Source organism: Myotis myotis, unplaced genomic scaffold (assembly GCF_014108235.1).
Source record: "Myotis myotis isolate mMyoMyo1 unplaced genomic scaffold, mMyoMyo1.p scaffold_m19_p_13, whole genome shotgun sequence".
In the NCBI taxonomy this organism is placed as follows: domain Eukaryota; kingdom Metazoa; phylum Chordata; class Mammalia; order Chiroptera; family Vespertilionidae; genus Myotis; species Myotis myotis.
In genome coordinates, this window is record NW_023416317.1 from 32,619,851 (window position 1) to 32,639,356 (window position 19,506).

Below are 19,506 nucleotides of genomic sequence, written 5' to 3' on the forward strand. Positions count from 1 at the left end.
TTAACCATGCTACTCAAATTGTGCACCATTTAAAACTCATGAATTGTTTATTTCTGGAATTCTTCATTTAATATTTTCAGACTGTGGTTGACTGCGGTAACTAAAACCACAGAAAGTCAAACTGTGGGTAAGGGGAGGCTACTGTAACAAGATATAAAGACTAGCTTACGATCTCTTAATTGATCCACTTTCTTCATTCTCATCTTCTTCCAATAGTAATCTCAGATAATAGTCTCCTATTTTGATTTCCTCTGCCAAGCACTCATATTTAACCTTATTAATAAAAACAAATTACATTACTTTAGTTTACAATATATTTTTGGCTATTTCCACATAATCACTTCTTAAATTCTGTCAGAGCTTTCTTCTTTTCTTGATAAGGAAGCCTTTAAATTAATAATTTCATAATGAATTATCTGGTAATTCATTATTACTAATGTAACTATTTCAGTTAAATGTTAAATCAGAATTATACACCAATTTTATGAATGTAAAACTTGCTGATAAAAATTCACAGGACTACATGGTGTCCATGAAGGCTTAAGAGAAGGAAGAATCAAAATACTTTCAGAGTATAAACTGCTTCATTCCCTTCTTACCTTGCCATGACCAAGCAAGGTGTAAATGGTCCTGCACCACACATAAGTTTGCCCAACTGAGACAAGCTACTTCAGGTCTTCCCTCATCTCCCAACACATGAACTATATATCACTTTATGATATAATGTTTTACAGTATTCATTGTCTGCATGTAAAATCACCCTACGCTACAAATAAGAGGTGACATACAAGACAGAGCACATGATCAGAATCTGAGGTGGCACCAGAACCCTTGTACACAGGCTGCTTATACACAGTGAGGCTATTATCTATATACTAGTGGCCTGGTGTACGAAATTCCTGCACCGGGGTGGGGAGGTGTCCCTTAGCCCGGCCTGCACCCTCTCCAATCTGGGACATCCCTCTCACAATCCAGGACTACAGGCTCCTAACTGCTCACCTGCCAGCCTGCCTGATTGCCCCTAACCACTCTGCCTGCTGGCCTGCTCGCCCCCAACTGCCCACCCCCCGCTGGCCTTCTCACCCCCAACTGCCCCCCCATTGGCCTAACCCCCAATTGTCCCCCGCCAGCCTGCTCACCCCAACTCACTTCCCCTCCCTGCTGGCCTTTTCACCCACTAAAGCCCCCCCTACCAGCCTGCTCGCCCCCCCTGCTGGCCTAATTGCCCTAACCGCCTCTGCCTTGGCCCTGCCACCACGGCTTTGTCCAAAAGGTCTCCCAGTCTAATTAGCATATTACCCTTTTATTAGTATAGATATATAAAAGGCTAATATGCTAAGTGTCCGTCTGACCGGTAGCTATGATGCGCACTACCAGGGGGCAGATACTCCACGCAGGAGCTGCTGAGCTGCAGTGACTTGGTAGTGGCGGTTCTCAAGTGCGCACCCTAAAACCAGAGAGGAGGAAGCCCGATTCCTCACAGGGCTGCGCGATTCCACCTTCGGCCGTGGGTTATGTTGTTGCTGGAGCACTATCGGCCCTGAATCTGGTTTACTGCACACTTGCATTTGCATTCCACACCCTGTACAACAGCAACTTTGAAGAGTTCCCTCTTGTACTCCGGGACTCCTTAGGAGATGTCGGAGAGCTGGTTTCGGCCCAATCCCTGTATGCCAGGCCAAGGGACCCCCTTGCTGGAGGGCCCCCACTCACTCCGCAAACGCCCTTTGAGCCACGGTTCCACCCCAGGTGCAGCCGGTCGGGGAGGGACCACAGGAGGTTGGCTCCAGGGTTGTCCGGCCCATCTCGCCCAGTCCCTTCCCGCCAGCCACCTTCTAATTAATTTCTTTTTTTATCTTTAATTTCTTTATTGGTTAAGGTATTACAAATGTGTCCCCCCCCACCCCACTCATGCTCTCATCCTCCTGTTATCCGTGTCCATTGGTTTGGCTTATATGCATGCAAACTAGTCCTTTAGTTAATCTCTTCCCCTTACCCCCACCCTCCCCTACTTTCCCTCTGGGGATTGATAGTCTAATCGCTGTTTCTCTGTCTTTGGATCTGTCCCTGTTCATCAGTCTATGTTATTCTCTATATTCCACAAATGAGTGAGATCATGTGGTATTTATCTTTCTCTGACTGGCTTATTTCACTTAGCATAATGCTCTCCAGTTCCATTCATGCTGTTGCAAATGGCAAGAGTTCCTTCTTTTTTTACCACAGCATAGTATTCCATTGTGTAGATGTACCACAGTTTTTCAATCCACTCATCTGCTGATGGGCACTTAGGCTGTTTCCAAATCTTAGCTATGGTGAATTGAGCTGTTATGAACATAGGGGTGCATATATCCTTTCTGATTGGTGCTTTTGGCTTCTGGGATATATTCCTAGAAGTGGGATCACTGGGTCAAATAGGAGTTCCATTTTTAGTTTTTTGAGGAAACTCCATACTGTTCTCCACAGTGGCTGCACCAGTCTGCATTCCCACCAGCAGTGCAGAAGGGTTCCTTTTTCTCCACATCCTCTCCAACACTTGTTGTTTGTTGATTTGTTGATGATAGCCATTCTGGGAGGTGTGAGATGATACCGCATTGTTGTTTTGATTTGCATCTCTCGCATAATTAGTGACTTTGAGCATGTTTTCATGTCTTTCGGCCTTCTGTATGTCCTCTTTCGAAAAGTGTCTATCTAGGTCCATTGCCCATTTTTTGATTGGATTATCTTCCTATTGTTAAGTTGCATGAGTTCCCTGTAAATGTTGGAGATTAAACCCTTATCGGTGATATCATTGGCAAATATGTTCTCCCATGCAGTGGGCCTTCCTGTTGTTTTGTTGATAGTTTCCTTTGCTGTGCAAAAGCTTTTTATTTTGATGTAGCCCCATTTGTTTATTTTCTCTTTAGTTTCCATTGCCCTAGGAGCAGTATCAGAGAAGCAATTCCTTCGGCATATGTTTGCAATTTCACTGCCTGTAGATTCCTCTAGTATTTTATGGTTTCCTGTCTTACTTTTAAGTCTTTTATCCATTTTGAGTTTATTTTTGTGTATGGTAATTAATTTCCTTTTAATGTGCCCAAATCTGTGCAGCGGGTCACTAGTCTCAAATAAAGACTTGAAAGTAGCCCAGCTGATGTGGCTTAGTGGTTGAGCATCGACCCATGAACCAGGAGGTCATGGTTCGATTCCCAGTCAATCACATGCCTGGGTTGTAGGCTCAATCCCTAGTAGGGGGCATACAAGAGGCAGCTGATCCATGATTCTCTCTCATCATTAATGTTTCTCTCTCTCTCCCCCACTCCTTTCCTCTCCCTGAGATCAATTTAAAAAAATATATTTGCAAGCAACTGTAAAAAGGAATTACCTGACCCGATTATCAAAATTATTTTTCCAAAGCCTAAAATAACTGACTTCTAAAAATATAAGCTATACTTAATCAAATATATAATGTACACCCATTTCACTTTCTTTCTACACATTCTGAGCATTCAATTCATTCAACTTCTAATTATTAAGCATATACTGTGTGTGCCATGTACTGTTCTAGTCATCAGGGATACAACAACAAACATAAGAATTTCCATCCTTACAGGAGTAGATAAAAAAGTAGAATATAGAATAGTTGGTGATAAGTGCTATAGAATGAAAAAAAGCAAGGAAAGGGGATAGAGAGAATGTGTGTGTGTGTGTGTGTGTGTGTGTGTGTACATGTGTGTGTGTTAAGTAGAGTGGCCAGGGAAGGACCACTAATGATGTCAGCTATCCAGTGAAAAAAATGTGCTATGCAGAGCAGCAGCAAGTAGAAAACTCCTGAGTCAAGAACATCAATTTGGTGTTTTCAGGGAAGCCGCTGTGGCTGGAGAAAGTGTGAAAGGGTGAGCAGTAGGAGGTAAGATCAAAGAAACAATGCTTGGGGTTTGGGGTTACACAGATCCTGTCTTGTAAGTCATTTTAAAGACCCAGATTTTTATTAAGGAGATGGGAAGCCATAGGAGCACCAGAGGGCTTTGAGCACAGAAGTGACATGATCTACTTACATTTGAACAAGATCACACCACTGCTATGTTGATAATGAATTGTAGGGAGATAGGGGTAGAAGTAAAGACTGCGAAAATCCCGGAGAAAAGAGGGTTGGTTTCTGGATAAATTTTGAAGGTACATTAAATAGGATTTGCTGACAAGTTGGATTTGGGATATAAAAGAAATTATTTCAAGAGTTTGACCAGAAAAATAATGAGAAGCAACATTATACAAGATCAGAAAAACTGCAAGAGAAGTAGATTTAGGGAAAGAACAAGAGCTAAGTTCTAGATGCTTGTTAAATATCCAATTATAGGATAAAAGTATGAAACCTAGGAAAGAAAGTAGCAGCAGGAGATAAAAATAAGAAAGCCACCAGTAAATAAAAAAATTTCAGCCCAGCTGGTCTGGCTCTAATGTTGAGCTTTGACTCAAAAACAAGTTGGTTCAATTCCTAGCCTGGGCACAAGACCAGGTTGCTGGCTCAATCCCCAGTCGGAGAATGTAGGAGGCAGCCAATCGTTGATGTTCCTGTCTCATCAATGCTTCTATCTCTCTATCCCTTTCCCTCTTACTCCCTCTAACAATCAATAAAAACATATTTAAAAAAAAAAAAAAACATTTCAAGCCACGAGAATGGATGGGATCACTGAAGCATTGATTATACATGAAAAAAGGTCCATGACCCGATCCTTTGGGGCCAATCAACATTTAGCAGTTGGAAAAATAGGGAAAATGAGCAAATAAGGAGTGGCCAGTGAAGGAGGAGAAAATCCAAGAGAATATAGATTCCCAAAACCAAAGTAAAGAAAGTCTTTCAAGGAGGAGAAAATGAGCAAAATAAAATCATTCCATGTTTTTGAAATGCAGTTAGGTTAAAGATCAAAGACTACATGGTCATGAGCATGCTCTAATTTACAATTGTAATAAGAGTTTACATTATACACATGCACACGAAATTATCTACCACCAGATTTCTTGTTCTTGTTTTGTCATTTCTCACATCAGTATTTTAATAGAACAGCAAAATATGGTCACATTCAGAATCAAATTACCAAAAAATTAATTTAACAAGCTATAAAGAACAAGGAGAACAAGTGATGTTTCCATGGAGAAAGAATCTAAAGGGGGAAAAAAGAAACCAAGCGAAGAACAGATCTAGCATGCATAGTACCAAATTTATTAAAACTGCTACACGATTCTCAGGTACAAAGCCGACTTACTCAACAAAATTTTTTATTTTTTGTCTCATGCAAAGATTAAAATTTTCCAAAGTTTCCTCCATAAAATTAAGAGAGAAAGGTAAGGATATAAGTTATATAACTATAAACGTGTAACACTCAAAAAATAATACATGCTTATTAAAAACATTAATATACTATAAATATTAAACTTTACCTCAAATTCATGGTGGTTCCAGGCAATCACACTGGTACTACCAAGCTCTCTATCAATATTAAATGCTCTCATTTCAGATTCAAGACTATCTCTCAATTCTTCTCGTGTTTTGAAATTCCAAATTAGGTTTGATCTGGCATGGTCCTGACCAAACCTAGACATATATATAATCAGAAGGAAACAATAAGCATGCAACAAAAATCTACAAATATCCCTTATTGCATCTTATAATAATCAAGAAAATAGTACAACTAGTAAACTTTAGCAAGTATAAATAAAGAAAATAAAAATTCTGTAAAGTAAGTATACTAAAATGTTAATGGTAGAATTTTGATGATAGATACACAGCTATTCACTGTAAAATTATTTCACCCTTTCTACATGTTTGAAAGTTTTCATAGTAAAATGTTGGGGGGGGGGGGGGGGACCGAACTCATACTATAAAACAAATCTGTGTGAATTTCCAAATAAAAAAACCTGGTATTTCAATCTCAATATATATATTGCTAATATAAATTCCAGACAGAAAATAAATTAGATATCAAATTTGAAGTTGGGGAAGATAAGAATTTTTGGCTTACTGGGGTGAAGTGTGTGGGATGAGCAACATTCTACATTAGAACCATATAAACTACCTAAGAAAGAATACTGATAAATTGCCAAGCTCTGATTGATATTTTCCAAGTATCTTCCTTTTATTTCTGGAATAATTTAACCACTGTAATAAATTTGGACACAAGTCTGAACTGGGGATGAAATAGGCTTCATATCCATTCACTTTCAGTCTGTAATCTTCCTAGCAAGCCTGGCATCAGAGTTCTAAGGGGCACACAATTGAGGGATTCCTAAGGGAGAAAAGCAAGGCATATTCTTAAAGGCCATACTATCCCATATAATAAAAGGTTAATCGACTGAATGGCAGAAAGACTGGTCGATATGATGTGCACTGACCACCAGGGGAGGCAGACGCTCAACACAGGAGCTGGCCCTTGGTGGTCAGTGTGCTCCCACAGAAACTGGTCTCATGGCTGGCGAGCACAGCTGCGGTGGCGGGGTCATCTCCCGCCTCTGCGGCAGCACTAAGGATGTCCAACTGACAGCTTAGGCCCCTCAGTTGGACATCCTCCGAGGCCTCCCAGAGTGCAAGAGGGTGCAGGCCAGGCTGAGGGGAGCCCTCACACACACCCAATGCACGAATTTCATGCACTGGGTCTCTAGTATACTATATACATACGATATACTTTAAAAGTACTTTGGGAAGTTTTCAAAGCCCATATTTTCCTCTTTTAGCCAAAGTATAATCAATAGGTCATCTTCCAGACTGAATACTATGAGTTATCTCAAAAAAGGTTTGCAAACTCCCCAAAATGGTTTTTTCAAAGAGTCCTTTTGTGTGTGAATGTGTGCACTGGGGCGGGGCGGGGGGAGTAATAGGTAAGAATAAGATGGGGTTACCATGTTAGAAAAGCTGGAAAAGTATATCATGTAAGCTAACATGGATACTCATTTTCTATTAAGACTCCTTATGTTTCCATCATTCACCTCTTTTAAGACTCCATTCTCAACATGACTTCAAGTTATAAAGCAGTTATTTCTAAACCATAATAGTGTTTTAAAGTAACCATCTATAAACCTTACTAAACATTTAAAAATAACTTAGGCTCTTCAGTCTACCAACATTCTATAAAAGGCTTTAATTTTACTGAAGCATCATTAAAAGGTCATACCAATCTTAGTGGTTATAATTCCTGACCTCAATAGCATAAAAATACCTGTGGCATAAAGCACTAGTTCCAAACAAATAAAAAACAAAACAACAAAAAAAATGTTATCATTCTTTTCTAATGGAAATGCCAAACTTAATCTACGTTGAAAAAAATAAAGGCCTTTAAGTTTACCTATAATAGAAGAGATCCCAATTTGCTTCTATTTTTATTCTTTGTCTTCTCTTTCGAAGAACTACTGGCTTTTGGTTTACATTCTGGAAAAGAAAGAAACTTCATAGTGCTCAATCTGGGGCTACCAAGTAGGCTCAATCAAAAGATCATCACTTTGTAAGTGATAAGAAATATTTCCTTCATCAAATTTTGGCAGAAACAAAACTACCGAAATAAAATCCATAAAATATGAGCATAGAATATTAGATTTATTACAATATAATACTCTGTCAGCACATACTTCTATAGTGTTACTGAAATATTTTCATGTAGCCTAAACTCATTGTTTCAACACCAAACTTCGTTAAAATTTATAGTGATGACTAATAAAATTTATAATAGCCAAAAACAGTGACTTGTTTTAAACATTTACATGCAGTTAATACAGAAGCCATGGGAAAATAATGAAAGAAAAAGATTACAGGTCATGAAACTGCTACCAAAGTCAAGAAGAGCAAGATCAAATTAAAATAACTAATGGACAAGAAATAAGTATCTATATCCAGACACATGTGAAGTGAGACTTGAATTTAATTTATTAGACAAAGAATATCAAAGACAACTCCACATGCCAGACAGATATGAATTTCACACATGTAGCAGGAACTTAAAACTCACCATATTGTTTCTGTCCTGAATTTAATTGTAAAAAGGAAAAAATAAAAATTTTTTAAAGAAAATAGAGTGAGCCTATATCTGCTAAGCTATATACAAATTTTACAAGTATGTTACCAATATATACCACCTTCATTTTAAGATAGAATAAAAGGCCCAGCTGCTTCTCAGACTCAAATTTTAGGCAGTTATAAACCCATTTAGAATTTCACAAAAAGCTTTGGCCACCATTAGAGAAAAAACAACAACAACAACAAAAAAACACGTATGTAAGGTTTACAACTGAAGTGGAAGATTTCAAAGATTTCTTAAAGTCTATACATAGACTGCAGGTTAAAAATCTCTATTCCAAGTAAAACCTGTATGTATTTCAGACATGAAAATTTTATCTTCAATGTGACAGAAACAAAAAGTGGTAGTATTGATTAAAACATGAAAATCTATAACTTCATTAAATAAGTGGCAAATTATATAAAATAAAGAGACTAGATGATATAGAGAGAATAAAGGTAAAATGAGCAGTACATTTTAAAAAGTAAATGCTCTTTGAAATATAAAACCTATTAACTATAATAGAAAATGTTTTCTACAAATTTTAATTCTATGCACTATCTTGAAAAGTAATGTAAGGTGAACTTGAATAAAATTTATACTCAATTAATGACAAATCTTTCCTTAAAATCTTAACTAAGAAGTACTTTCTTCAATTTTCAGGACAAAAAGCTAGGAGTCTAGAGTAATGAAAATGTAAATGATATACCAAAAAGATAAATAGCTCTCCAAATCCTGGGCTGACTGATTCAGAGACTTAGGCTTATTAAGTCTAAGCCCCAAATAGCTAAACGAATCCCAAAACGGGGAAAAAAATCACATAAATACGTAAAAAGTAATTTTTTATATAAACCAAAGGTTATTAATCCAATCAAAACATTAGCTATATATGGAAATTACTTCATAAACATCATGATAATATATGAAATGTAGTTAATTTCAAAGATTTGCCAGTTAATCTTGACAATGGTTAATTTCAGACTTTAGCTAAGGCATAAGATCATTCCAATATGTGGTGTTAATATTTACAAATAAAACAGTCACAAAGGTTATTATTTTATTAAAATATTAATGTTGAAAACAGTATTCTGGCAGAAATAATTAGTATGCTGCCAAAATAATTTCTTTTTTTTTTTTTTTTTAAAATAATTTCTTGACCAACATTTGTCTATTTAGTGTCATTATTTGCTCAACATTTTAGATAATACCCCGTGTAAATGAAACCAACAGACCAATTAAACATTATTGATATTAAAAATAAATTCCCTCTGAATTGTTGTCTTTTAATAACAGATGTTATCCACATTTCTAGCTTAAACTGCTTTAGAGCACTCTCCCTCTGGGGAGCAGGCCCGAATCTTTCCTATCCACTCTTCCCTCAGGACCGATTACCTTTACCTTTCTGTGTCCTAAGTTCTAAAGGGCCTCTTTCTTTTACCTCTGTAACTCTTCTCCTGAACCCATTTCTTCTACCACTCCCTTCTTCTACCTCTGACTTTCTAAATAAACTCTCTCTTATAGTTTGAAGAAAGGAAGGAAGGAAGGAAGGAAGGAAGGAAGGAAGGAAGGAGGGAGGGAGGGAGGGAGGGAGGGAGGGAGGGAGGGAGGGAGGGAAGAAGGAAGGAAGGAAGGAAAGAAGGAAGGAAGGAAGGAAAGAAGGAAGGAAGGAAGGCAGGCAGGCAGGTAGGCAGGCAGGCAGGCAGAAAATGTTTTCTACAAATTTTAATTCTATGCACTATCTTGAAAAGTAATGTAAGGTGAACTTGAATAAAATTTATACTCAATTAATGACAAAATAGCTAAACAGGAGCACTGGCTGGTATGGCTCAATTAGTTGGAGCATTGTGCAGAACGTCACAGGTTTCATTCCCAGTCAGGTAACATATACCAAGGTTGTGGGTTTGACCCCTATTCGGGGCGCATACCAGAGGCAACCAATCAATGTCTCTCTCACATCAATGTTTCTCTCTATTCCTCCTTTTCTAAAATCAATAAAATAATAATACCTACTTTTATTATATGTAATTTCTTTTATTTTTTAAAAAGCTAAACAGGCCCAGATGGCATGGCTTAGTGGTTGAATGTTGACCTATGAACCAGAAGGTCATGGTTTGATTCCCAGTCAAGGCATATGCCCAGGTTGTGGGCTTGATCCCTAATGTGGGTCGTGCAGTAGGCAATCGATCAATGGTTCTCTCTCATCATTGATGTTTCTATCTCTTCCTCTCCCTACCTCTCTGAAATCATTAAAAAAAATAAACAGGAAGGGCAACTTTATTTTTATAACTACAAAACAGAGTTCAGAGAAAGAAGGAAACAGATGTATATAAAGGAAAAAAGTATAGAAACTCAAAGTTATGGAAGAAAATTAAGAGTAAAATTTTATATTAAATACCTAACTAAAACCCTAATCATTGATTCAGAAAACTATGAATTAAGAAAAATTCACATCTATGAATCAGAATTAGGCAACATTTCTTCAAGTGCTCAGTCACAAATATCTGACTGCCATCTCAGTGAACAGCAAAGCTACAGTGAATCTAGAATATACAGAAGTGCTAGAACTTTGGAAGCAAACTTTCTTTTTACCTCTTTTTGAGAAATACCCATTCTATCTCTCCAATGCATCAACACAAGATCCACTTTTTCTTTGGCAAATTTTTCAACTTCTTTAGCAGCTTTTCCAGCTAGTCTTTGCCACTCTGGAACTTTATTAAATTTTCCATACTGATCCTGTAAAATAGTGTTGAAATCCATTACAGTCCTGTTTGCAAATTTATTATAAAAATCTAACTAAAGCTGATTCACACTATTTTACATGATTAAATACTGAATGTCAGGGCTCAGTGAAAAGACAATTTCTGCAATAAATTATACTTTTTGTTAAAGAAATCTTAACCTTCTACTTAGTTTTCAAGATGATTCCTTTTAGAGAAATGGCAACATGTAATGGGGGGGGGGGTGCAGAGAAATTTGGTGAGTACAGAAAAAAAAGACACAAAAGACAGTAAATAACAAAATATCTTAAAACATGTTAAGTAATATTCTCAGACACCCTAACCTTAATAATTAAAATAGCTCTGCAAGAAAACCATCTGAATTAACTTTTGCAGTGTTGGCCCCTTTTACCAACAACATTTATCAATTATATACAAAACATAACATGACACATTTGAATTTTTTATTTATTTATTTTTATTTTGTTTTATTGCTTAAAGTATTACAAAGAGTATTACATATGTCTCCTTTCCCCCCGCCTTGACATTTTTTAAAAAATCAATTCCAAAAATGTGACAAACAGCTCAATTAGAGAAACAAAATATACAAAATTATTACTATTCATAAGATTAGTTATGGTGATAGGTGCACAACTCTGTAAATATAATAAAAATTATTGAATTGTACATTTAAAACAGGTAAATTTGAGGGGTGTAAATTTTATCTCAATAAAGCTGTTAATATTTTTTTTTCAAATACTACTAAAAATACTACTATTCGAGGTAGTGAATTCTTTATTTCTAAATTTTTTTGACAAAAGTACTCTTTCATTCTAAAAAAATACTTAGGACGATTATATTTACCATTGCTATTTTCACATTATCTCTAACATGCATCCGATCAGCATCCCTCTCAGGAACTGAATCTGAGCTGTCCAAGTATGCCAGCAAGCCTGGAGGCTAAAAACAACAAACAAAAACAAGACATAATCTTTTTTCAAAACAACTGCACAAAAGAAAATGTAGCCTTCAAAACCCAAATGAATACTATGATTTCGTTTTTGAGGGTAGCATTTATTATAAGGCAACTCCTATGATAAGTATCCTTTAAATTAAAAGCAGACTTTAAAAAAAACCCTTGAAAAATATAAATAACTTATCAATGAAATTCTGGGCAAGAATATATATAAATCTTTCCAGTTATTCAACTGACTTACCAAAATGCGCTTCAACAAGTTTGTTGCAGTTACATTTTCAGCTGTCCAGAGGCCCACTAAATGTCTACTTAGCTGTCTGAAAAAAGCAGACGTTGAGAAAGGTTTGCTGCTTTATCTCAGCTAGAACAGAAAGGAATTTTTAAAAACAAAATATCACATAAGAAATATGACTACAGTATTCATTCTGATGTTGAATATTAAAAAGTAACATTTTAATTTGGAGCTATGAAATAGTAATGCAAATATTGCTAATGTTTTGGAATTTTCTCGAAATAAAAATGCTTCCCTGATAAACACACTAATTTTCAATGGACCTGAACATGAAGTAGGTTCTTACCTCATTTAAAGATAAAAGCAAAAAAATTAGATTTGATACAATTAGTTTGTACAAGTCTTGAAATAGATTTAAAAAATATGTTAGCCTTGATATACAATTAGTTTGCATAAAAGTCCAGACATAGCGATCCTAGTACTCTAGCCTTCTCTGGATTCTGAACAGGAACAAAATTCTACACAAATGTTCAAATATAACCTTCTTGGCAAGGTCAGAGTAGGCAAATATTTTTGATTTTGAAGTTTGGACAAAGACTTAAAGCTCTTAGAGCAGACTATCCTACTCATCCCTCTTGAACTAAAAAGCATATTTTGGTTCAAAGTGAAAATCTAGATCCACGTTGACTTTATGACTTAGACATTTATTTATCTTAATCCTCATGATGACTTTTGTCTCCTAGGCTAGAAGCTCCTCATGAGCAGGGAGTATATTTTATTCACTGTTGACCCTTCTGCTTTGGCAGGATTCACATGCCATTTACTATCAGAATGGGAATAAAATCTGTGAGGAAAATAACCAAATAATCACCTACAGTCATATGTATGTATACATGTTACTTTCCCAGAAGAAAAAAGTTTAATAGGGAAATTTTGTTCTGTCACCAAAAAAATGAACATTACTGAAACTATTCATTTCTGTGCCTATTTGAAAGCTAATATAGTGAAGTAATTATAATTGTAATTTCCCTCACTGGTATTTGGTAGGTATCATATCAATTAATTCCTAAAAAGGCTTTAATTAGGGATAAGAGATAACATTTTATAATAGCAATTTGTAAAAGATTGCAAAAGCAATGCAAAATGAAAAGTGCTATTTTTATAATAATTTGACAGCTCTTCAATACCGTGATTAATCACAGTAGGAAATAAATGTAACTGATTAACTATAATAAAGAGGAACACAACAAGCAAACATCTAACATGAGTGTTTAATGAAATAAGACATCGAATAGTCTACTGTAATGAAAGATGGTGTCTAGCAATGATAACAGAGGCAATATACCAAGGAAAGACCTTCCTTTTATATCTCTTTGTCCTCTCAGGCAACACAGAAGACTACTTTTATGGCTAACATATACAAGTGAGGGATGCAGACAGCTTCTCATAATAGTATAAAAGCAGAAGACTATTGGCAAGGCAGCATACTAAGGCATTAAATAATTGGACATGGGTGACAAAGGAAATATATAGTATAAAGTAAACATAAGTCAGCAATTTATTATGTAAAAAGTAAAAAAGAACATGATTAAAATATTTATATCTGAAAGTGTCACATGTTGGGAATCCATAAAGTTTTAAAGGGTTGGAATTTATATAGCATGGAGTAAACAAATATTTATGTTTCTTTATATTTGAATACTTATGAAAATGATGATTTGCCAAAGGGAAAATTTTTACAAGAGATTTAGGATTTCGCTATGTTAGGCTGGTTAGATATTAAGGTGTTTTTTTAATTCTTAACTGACCAAAGATATTTAAAAATTGATTATGTGAGGTTTTTATACACTTGCATGCAGGGTAGCCAGATACAAGTACAAGAAGAAAAAGCCTGGGCATGTGGTTCTAATTTCTTTCCAATGTTCTAGTCCTGGATTATGGGTGTAAAGCCTGATAATATACGATAGTGGGGGGAAAAGCAAATACATTTCATTATTTCCTCCCACGTTATCAGGGCCAGAAACAATGGTCATTTGGGTACAATCCTTCTATAAGGAAAGGAAAAGGAGAACAAGTGAATCAAAAGAAAAACATTTGTGTAATCCAAACACTCGGTTTGTTTTATGAAATATATCTGAATCCACTCTCTAAACAGCAAGTTAATTTACAGCAAATTAAATTTAACCTACCTATTTGTAAGCATCCTTTGATCTGAGCTTATTGTAAACATCGCAGTATGCAAGTGTCGAGGTAAGGCACCTTCACTGAGGGCAAGCTCTTGCATTTTTGTAGCAATTTCTTTGTCACCTTCCTTTGGAGAAAGGGTAAAATGATCCCTAAAGCATCAATCTGAAGAAAGCTATCCTAATTTTATAAAACTAATTCTTTATTTCTAGATAAAATAATTAATCAGTATACAAAAATAAAAAATGCAACTTCAATTACCCAAAAATAACACAGATGAGTAGTACAAGTAATTTTAAAAATATCAGTTGCCTTTGGAATGAGGTTTAAATGTTTCTAGACAAATTTATCTTATAAATTATGCTTTACTTAATTTAATATTAAAATTAGGTTCATTCCCTCAGTATATAACAGCCAACAAAGGGAAGAGGTAACTAGCAATTTCTATGAAAGGCATCTGCAAGCCTGGCTTGTTTTTGTTATTAACAACATAGTCATTTTCATTGTAAATACATTTCTTTCTTTTTTTAAAGAATTATGTGATATAGGTGCAATTCTTTTTATTCTGATTTTGCTTTACTTATATGGACTCACTTTGGCAACAGGACAGATAGGACTACTAATCAAAGGTAATCATAGAATTATAAGTTAAGCAAGCAGTTTTATATTGAAGGCAATCTGTCGAAAAGTAAAAATGCTCACAATGTTACTTAAAAAGGTACAAGTACGTAGTACAACTGAATATGTGGTATGAATATAAATATACATACAGTATGACTATATACATATATCATTTGGAAAATAACTATGGAGCATATATGCAAATATATGCATCATTCATATATATATGTGTGTGTGTGTATGTATGTGTATATATATATATATATGTATACATATATGTGTATATATATATATATATATTTATATACATACATCATTTAGAACAGTATAGAGTCTTAGAGGAAATTTACCAAAATGCTAATAGTAGTTATCTCTGGATGCTAAAAATACAGGTGATTTATTTTTATTTGTTCCTTGTATTTTTTCTGAACATCCTAATGTTTCTTCGAAGATCATATACTGCTTTTGTAGTCAGGAAAAAAATATTTTAGCATACTTGCCAAGATTTCAGTGTAAATAAACAGACATCAGCTCTGTCACTAGCTATGACTCTGACACGTGTGGCTTGTACTGAAGTCAAAGTAGACATTTCGATTATACCTGGCACTCAACAAATATTTCTGTATGAATGTCAATATAGTGGTGGAGTAGTGTCAGGAATATACTTCCACTTAGTCTCTTGATCCTAACTGTCCTGGGCTACTTATGTTGTTTTAAACTAATTTCTGAATAGAGATTTAAAATTATTTTCCTTACACAGAAAAATGCATGTTTCCATAAGGTTTAAAGGTAATTTTGTCATCTTCAATTAAAATAGTGATTCAACATTCAAGTAAGTTTAAAATTTCAAAACTATTCTCTTACCTCTATTATTGCCTTCATAACCAATCCAGCTCCCTTTATAATTGCCATGGAAGGATGCTTTGTAACAGGGGGAAAAAACATCACAGAATTAAATATTTTTATTCCAACACACAGGAGTGGGAAAAGTAGGTTTACAGTTGTAATACAAATAAATAATACAATAATAAAATAATTAACTTTCACAGTCACAACTCTAAACCTACTTTTGCCCACCCCAGTATTTAGTTTTTGCTCTTAAAGATATAAGCCATAAAATTAGTAAAGGTATTCTTACAATATAGACCCTTACAGATACATTGAGTTTACATTCATAGGAAATAGCTGACACTTATTTGAATAACAGTACATATTGAGTTTACATTCATAAGAAATAGTTGACACTTATTTGAATAACAGTACATATTATACTTATTTGAATGATAAATGTCGAGTAATAATACTAAAATAGAGATTGATATTAATATAATTAGAAAAATTATCACAAACTTATACATATATATATATACATAAAAATACTACAGTAGCATATGAAGTAATAAATACTTTCAATTGCTTATGAACAGCCCTGCTAATAGTCATGTTATTATTTGAGAATTTGTAAAGAAAAGAGAACTTTGGGCCTACCATAGAAAAAAATAAGTCTTTCACCACTTCTGATATGCAAAAGATGGGCAAGTAGTGATCAAAAGCCATCAACAGAGCTCTACATAAAATACCAAGAAATCAGTGGAATCATGTCCTAACATGATAATGTAATAAGCTATATTTATTTATCGATATTACTATAGAAACACACATGTATTATTTTAAAAATAAACTGACCCCAAAATGGGATTCTCTTAAGATTAGTTGTATCTGATAAGAAAAGTATCAGCTCTCACCTGAAAGAGTTTAAAGAGGGTTCTTCCATTAGATGCTACCATTTCTAAGAGCATATCAAACTGCTGCCCTTCAGTTGTCTCACTATATGGAGCACAGAGGGCAAAAGTAAGGAAGTCCAAGAGTGAACTAATAACTAGGGCACCAGTCCCATGATCCTGAAACAAAGTTAACATATTGCTTTGACTTATGACAGATAATTTTATTCAAAACTTAGCAGTAATGTTTCTTACTGTTATTCTATATGTCAGAAGTAAACATTTAATTTCTCAACAAGCGGTTCAAAGTTTTAAGTAGTACTTGTTTTACTAATGTAGCAAATCTATTGCTTACCATATCTCAAAAGGAAATAAACTTCAGTAAAATTCCAAGAGAATAATGAAGACTCCTCAAACATGTATAAGTAAAGTTATTGTGAATTTGTATTAAAAGCAATCTCTGCCCAGCCAGTGTGGCTCAGTGGTTGAGTGTCAACCTATGAACCAGGGGGTTATGATTCTATTTCCAGTCAGGGCACATGCCCAGGCTAGAGGCTTGATCCCCGGAGGGGGTGTACAAGAGGTGGCCAATCCATGATTCTCTGTTATCATTGATGTTTCGACCCCCCTCCCTCCTCTCCCTTCCTCTCTGAATTACACACAAACAAAACACACACACACACACACACACACACACACACACTTTAAAAACCATCTCTGATAACTCTTACAAAACTCTGGCAATTTGTTTATGTTCCTTCTAAGATGTTATAGATTGCCCATTTCCAAAACTGCTAACCAGTGACTGAGGAACAATGATCAAGCTTAATTTTTTTTTTTTTTAGAACAGCTCATTTTATAATATTTTAAAGAAAAACACATACACCAAAAAAAAGAAAAAAATTCTGGAATATCATTGTAAATATCTAAAAGCTTTGCAACCATCCCTTCTAGACGAATGGATATAAGCCCTAAAATAGTATTGTATTATTACTGACCAACCTGAACTGTGACCAAATACTAATCAAAGTTGGGGGCTATAATACAAACAAAAATAAAAATTTACAAAAACTGTTCATGTTGTAATTCTACAATACTTTTCAATAACATATGGTATCTCTCATATCTCTCATTAAGATAAATTTAATTATAACTTACCACATGGGAATTAAATTTCTCCAGTAAGTTTTCCAGAAACTTCTTTGAAGAGAGAAGGGAAGCTTTGTTGAGCTGTTCTTGTCTTAAGTCATAGTCATCATGCATGGGCTATTGATTAAAAACAGTGGTAATTTATGAGCACTTCCATGTTGCTGGCATCACACACAAGTCATTAATAAAGAGTATTCATTAAACAAAGAAAGAATTGATAAGACAAGGAGAAAAAAGTGATGATTTCCTTGGATCTGATGAGACTATAATATGCCCATCAAGTTACTGTGGAGAGTACTACACAAGGTACTCCCTCAGAAGCCCCAGAACTCCTTTTCACAAGGCAAGTAACACCCAGTCCCACTCCCCCAATTTTATCATTTAAATTTGAAATAAAACTTAGCATTGAAAAGAAAGTACTAAAAGTCACAAAAAATACTTTTTTGTCTCAAGGTGATTTTCTTTTGACTGTTGGGATGAGAGGAAAAAGATCCCAGAATGCTAGGGAGGAGTAGAGATAAAATCCTTATTCTGCTACTGACTATAGCTTACCTTGGGCAAAGTTATATTACTTTAATTCTGTCTCAATGTCCTCAGCTGTAAAGTGGGGATAATAGTAGTACTTGTTTCAGAGAACTATTATTAGTTAAATGAGATAATTCATGTAAAATGCCTAGCCCAAACCTAAACTGCAATGAGGGCCAATGTGTTTGTTTCCTACTATTGTATTTTATGTTCTAGTTACCCCACTAATTCTCTTAATGAAATTATTTATAGTAAATAAAATTCAATTTTGGGAATAAATACAAGGTACATACACGTGATTATTACTCAATACCACTAAACTTGCCTAAAACACTTTATATAAGAAATAAAGTACCATATACTACATATAAAATTAGGTAAATCAAAAATTCCAGTTATACAGAACTGCTTCTCCCCCATACAAGCTGTCACCACATTAGGTCTTTAGCTCTCAAACCTGTCTTCTTTAGCCCCTATCCTACCTTGGCATCCCTATATGGTAACCTGGTCTTCCTGCCTCTGAGTTTACTTTTTTAAAAAAATGTATTTTATTGATTCTTTACAGAGAGGAAGGGAGAGGGATAGAGAGTTAGAAACATCGATGAGAAACATCCATCAGCTGCCTCCTGCACACCCCTACTGGGGATGTGCCCGCAACCAAGGCACATGCACTTGACCGGAATCGAACCTGGGATCCCTCAGTCCGCAGGCCGACGCTCTATCCACTGAGCCAAACCGGCTAGGGCCTGAGTTTACTTATAATCTACTCTCCACATGCCACCTGAGAGCTTTTTAAAATTCAAACCTGACAGATTACTGCTTCCCTGTTGAAAACTCTTTCAGTTGTTCCTTACTAAAGGATACAAATCCAGCTACTTTGATACAAAAGGTGTTTTTTTTTTATGAATTTCCACATACATCTTTAGCTGTAACTCTTAATCCCATGCATTGCCAATACATACCTTATGATCCAGCCATATTCAAATATTTGGTGCTTCTCAAACATGCCTTTGTATATGCTAATCCCTTTCACAGGAAAGCTTTCTCACAGCTGGAAAATTCCTCCCTGTCCTTCAACATTCTGATCAAGTGTCAAGTATTTCAGAAAGATTGGTCTAGAATCTTTTACCTTCTCCTCACCACAAAACTAAATTTAAGTGCTGCTTTCTAGTGATTTCATGGCCCCTACCTACTTTATATGGTACACATATCCCTTCCTTACTAGACTGTCAGCAATTTCAAGGAAGAAAGGGACTCTTTTTTAAAAATATATGTATATTTATTTATTGATTTCAGAGAGGAAGGGAAAAGGGGAGAGAGACAGAAACATCAATGATGAGAGAGAATCACTGATCAGCTGCCT

The 19,506-nt window shown here is 35.2% G+C and overlaps 1 protein-coding gene across 10 annotated transcripts in view; it reads right to left on the reverse strand.

Moving 5' to 3' along the window:
- The window catches only part of DNAJC13 (DnaJ heat shock protein family (Hsp40) member C13), a 111,072-nt gene that overhangs the window by 54,471 nt on the left and 37,095 nt on the right, over window positions 1–19,506 (reverse strand). For 8 of the 10 annotated variants that reach the window (XR_004971559.1, XM_036332602.1, XM_036332601.1 and 5 more), the window contains 11 exons: window positions 17,628–17,735; window positions 16,494–16,649; window positions 15,613–15,669; window positions 14,133–14,254; window positions 11,953–12,028; window positions 11,600–11,695; window positions 10,608–10,751; window positions 7,971–7,985; window positions 7,314–7,396; window positions 5,416–5,569; window positions 170–273 (listed from right to left, as the gene is read on the reverse strand). Coding sequence is in view for 9 of the 10 variants with exons in the window: in XM_036332602.1 (XP_036188495.1) it covers window positions 170–273; window positions 5,416–5,569; window positions 7,314–7,396; window positions 7,971–7,985; window positions 10,608–10,751; window positions 11,600–11,695; window positions 11,953–12,028; window positions 14,133–14,254; window positions 15,613–15,669; window positions 16,494–16,649; window positions 17,628–17,735 (1,115 nt within the window). In the remaining variant the exon portion in view is untranslated. The remainder of the gene's footprint in view (window positions 1–169; window positions 274–5,415; window positions 5,570–7,313; window positions 7,397–7,970; window positions 7,986–10,607; window positions 10,752–11,599; window positions 11,696–11,952; window positions 12,029–14,132; window positions 14,255–15,612; window positions 15,670–16,493; window positions 16,650–17,627; window positions 17,736–19,506) is intronic. The other 2 variants (XM_036332604.1, XM_036332600.1) reach the window with 2 other exon arrangements.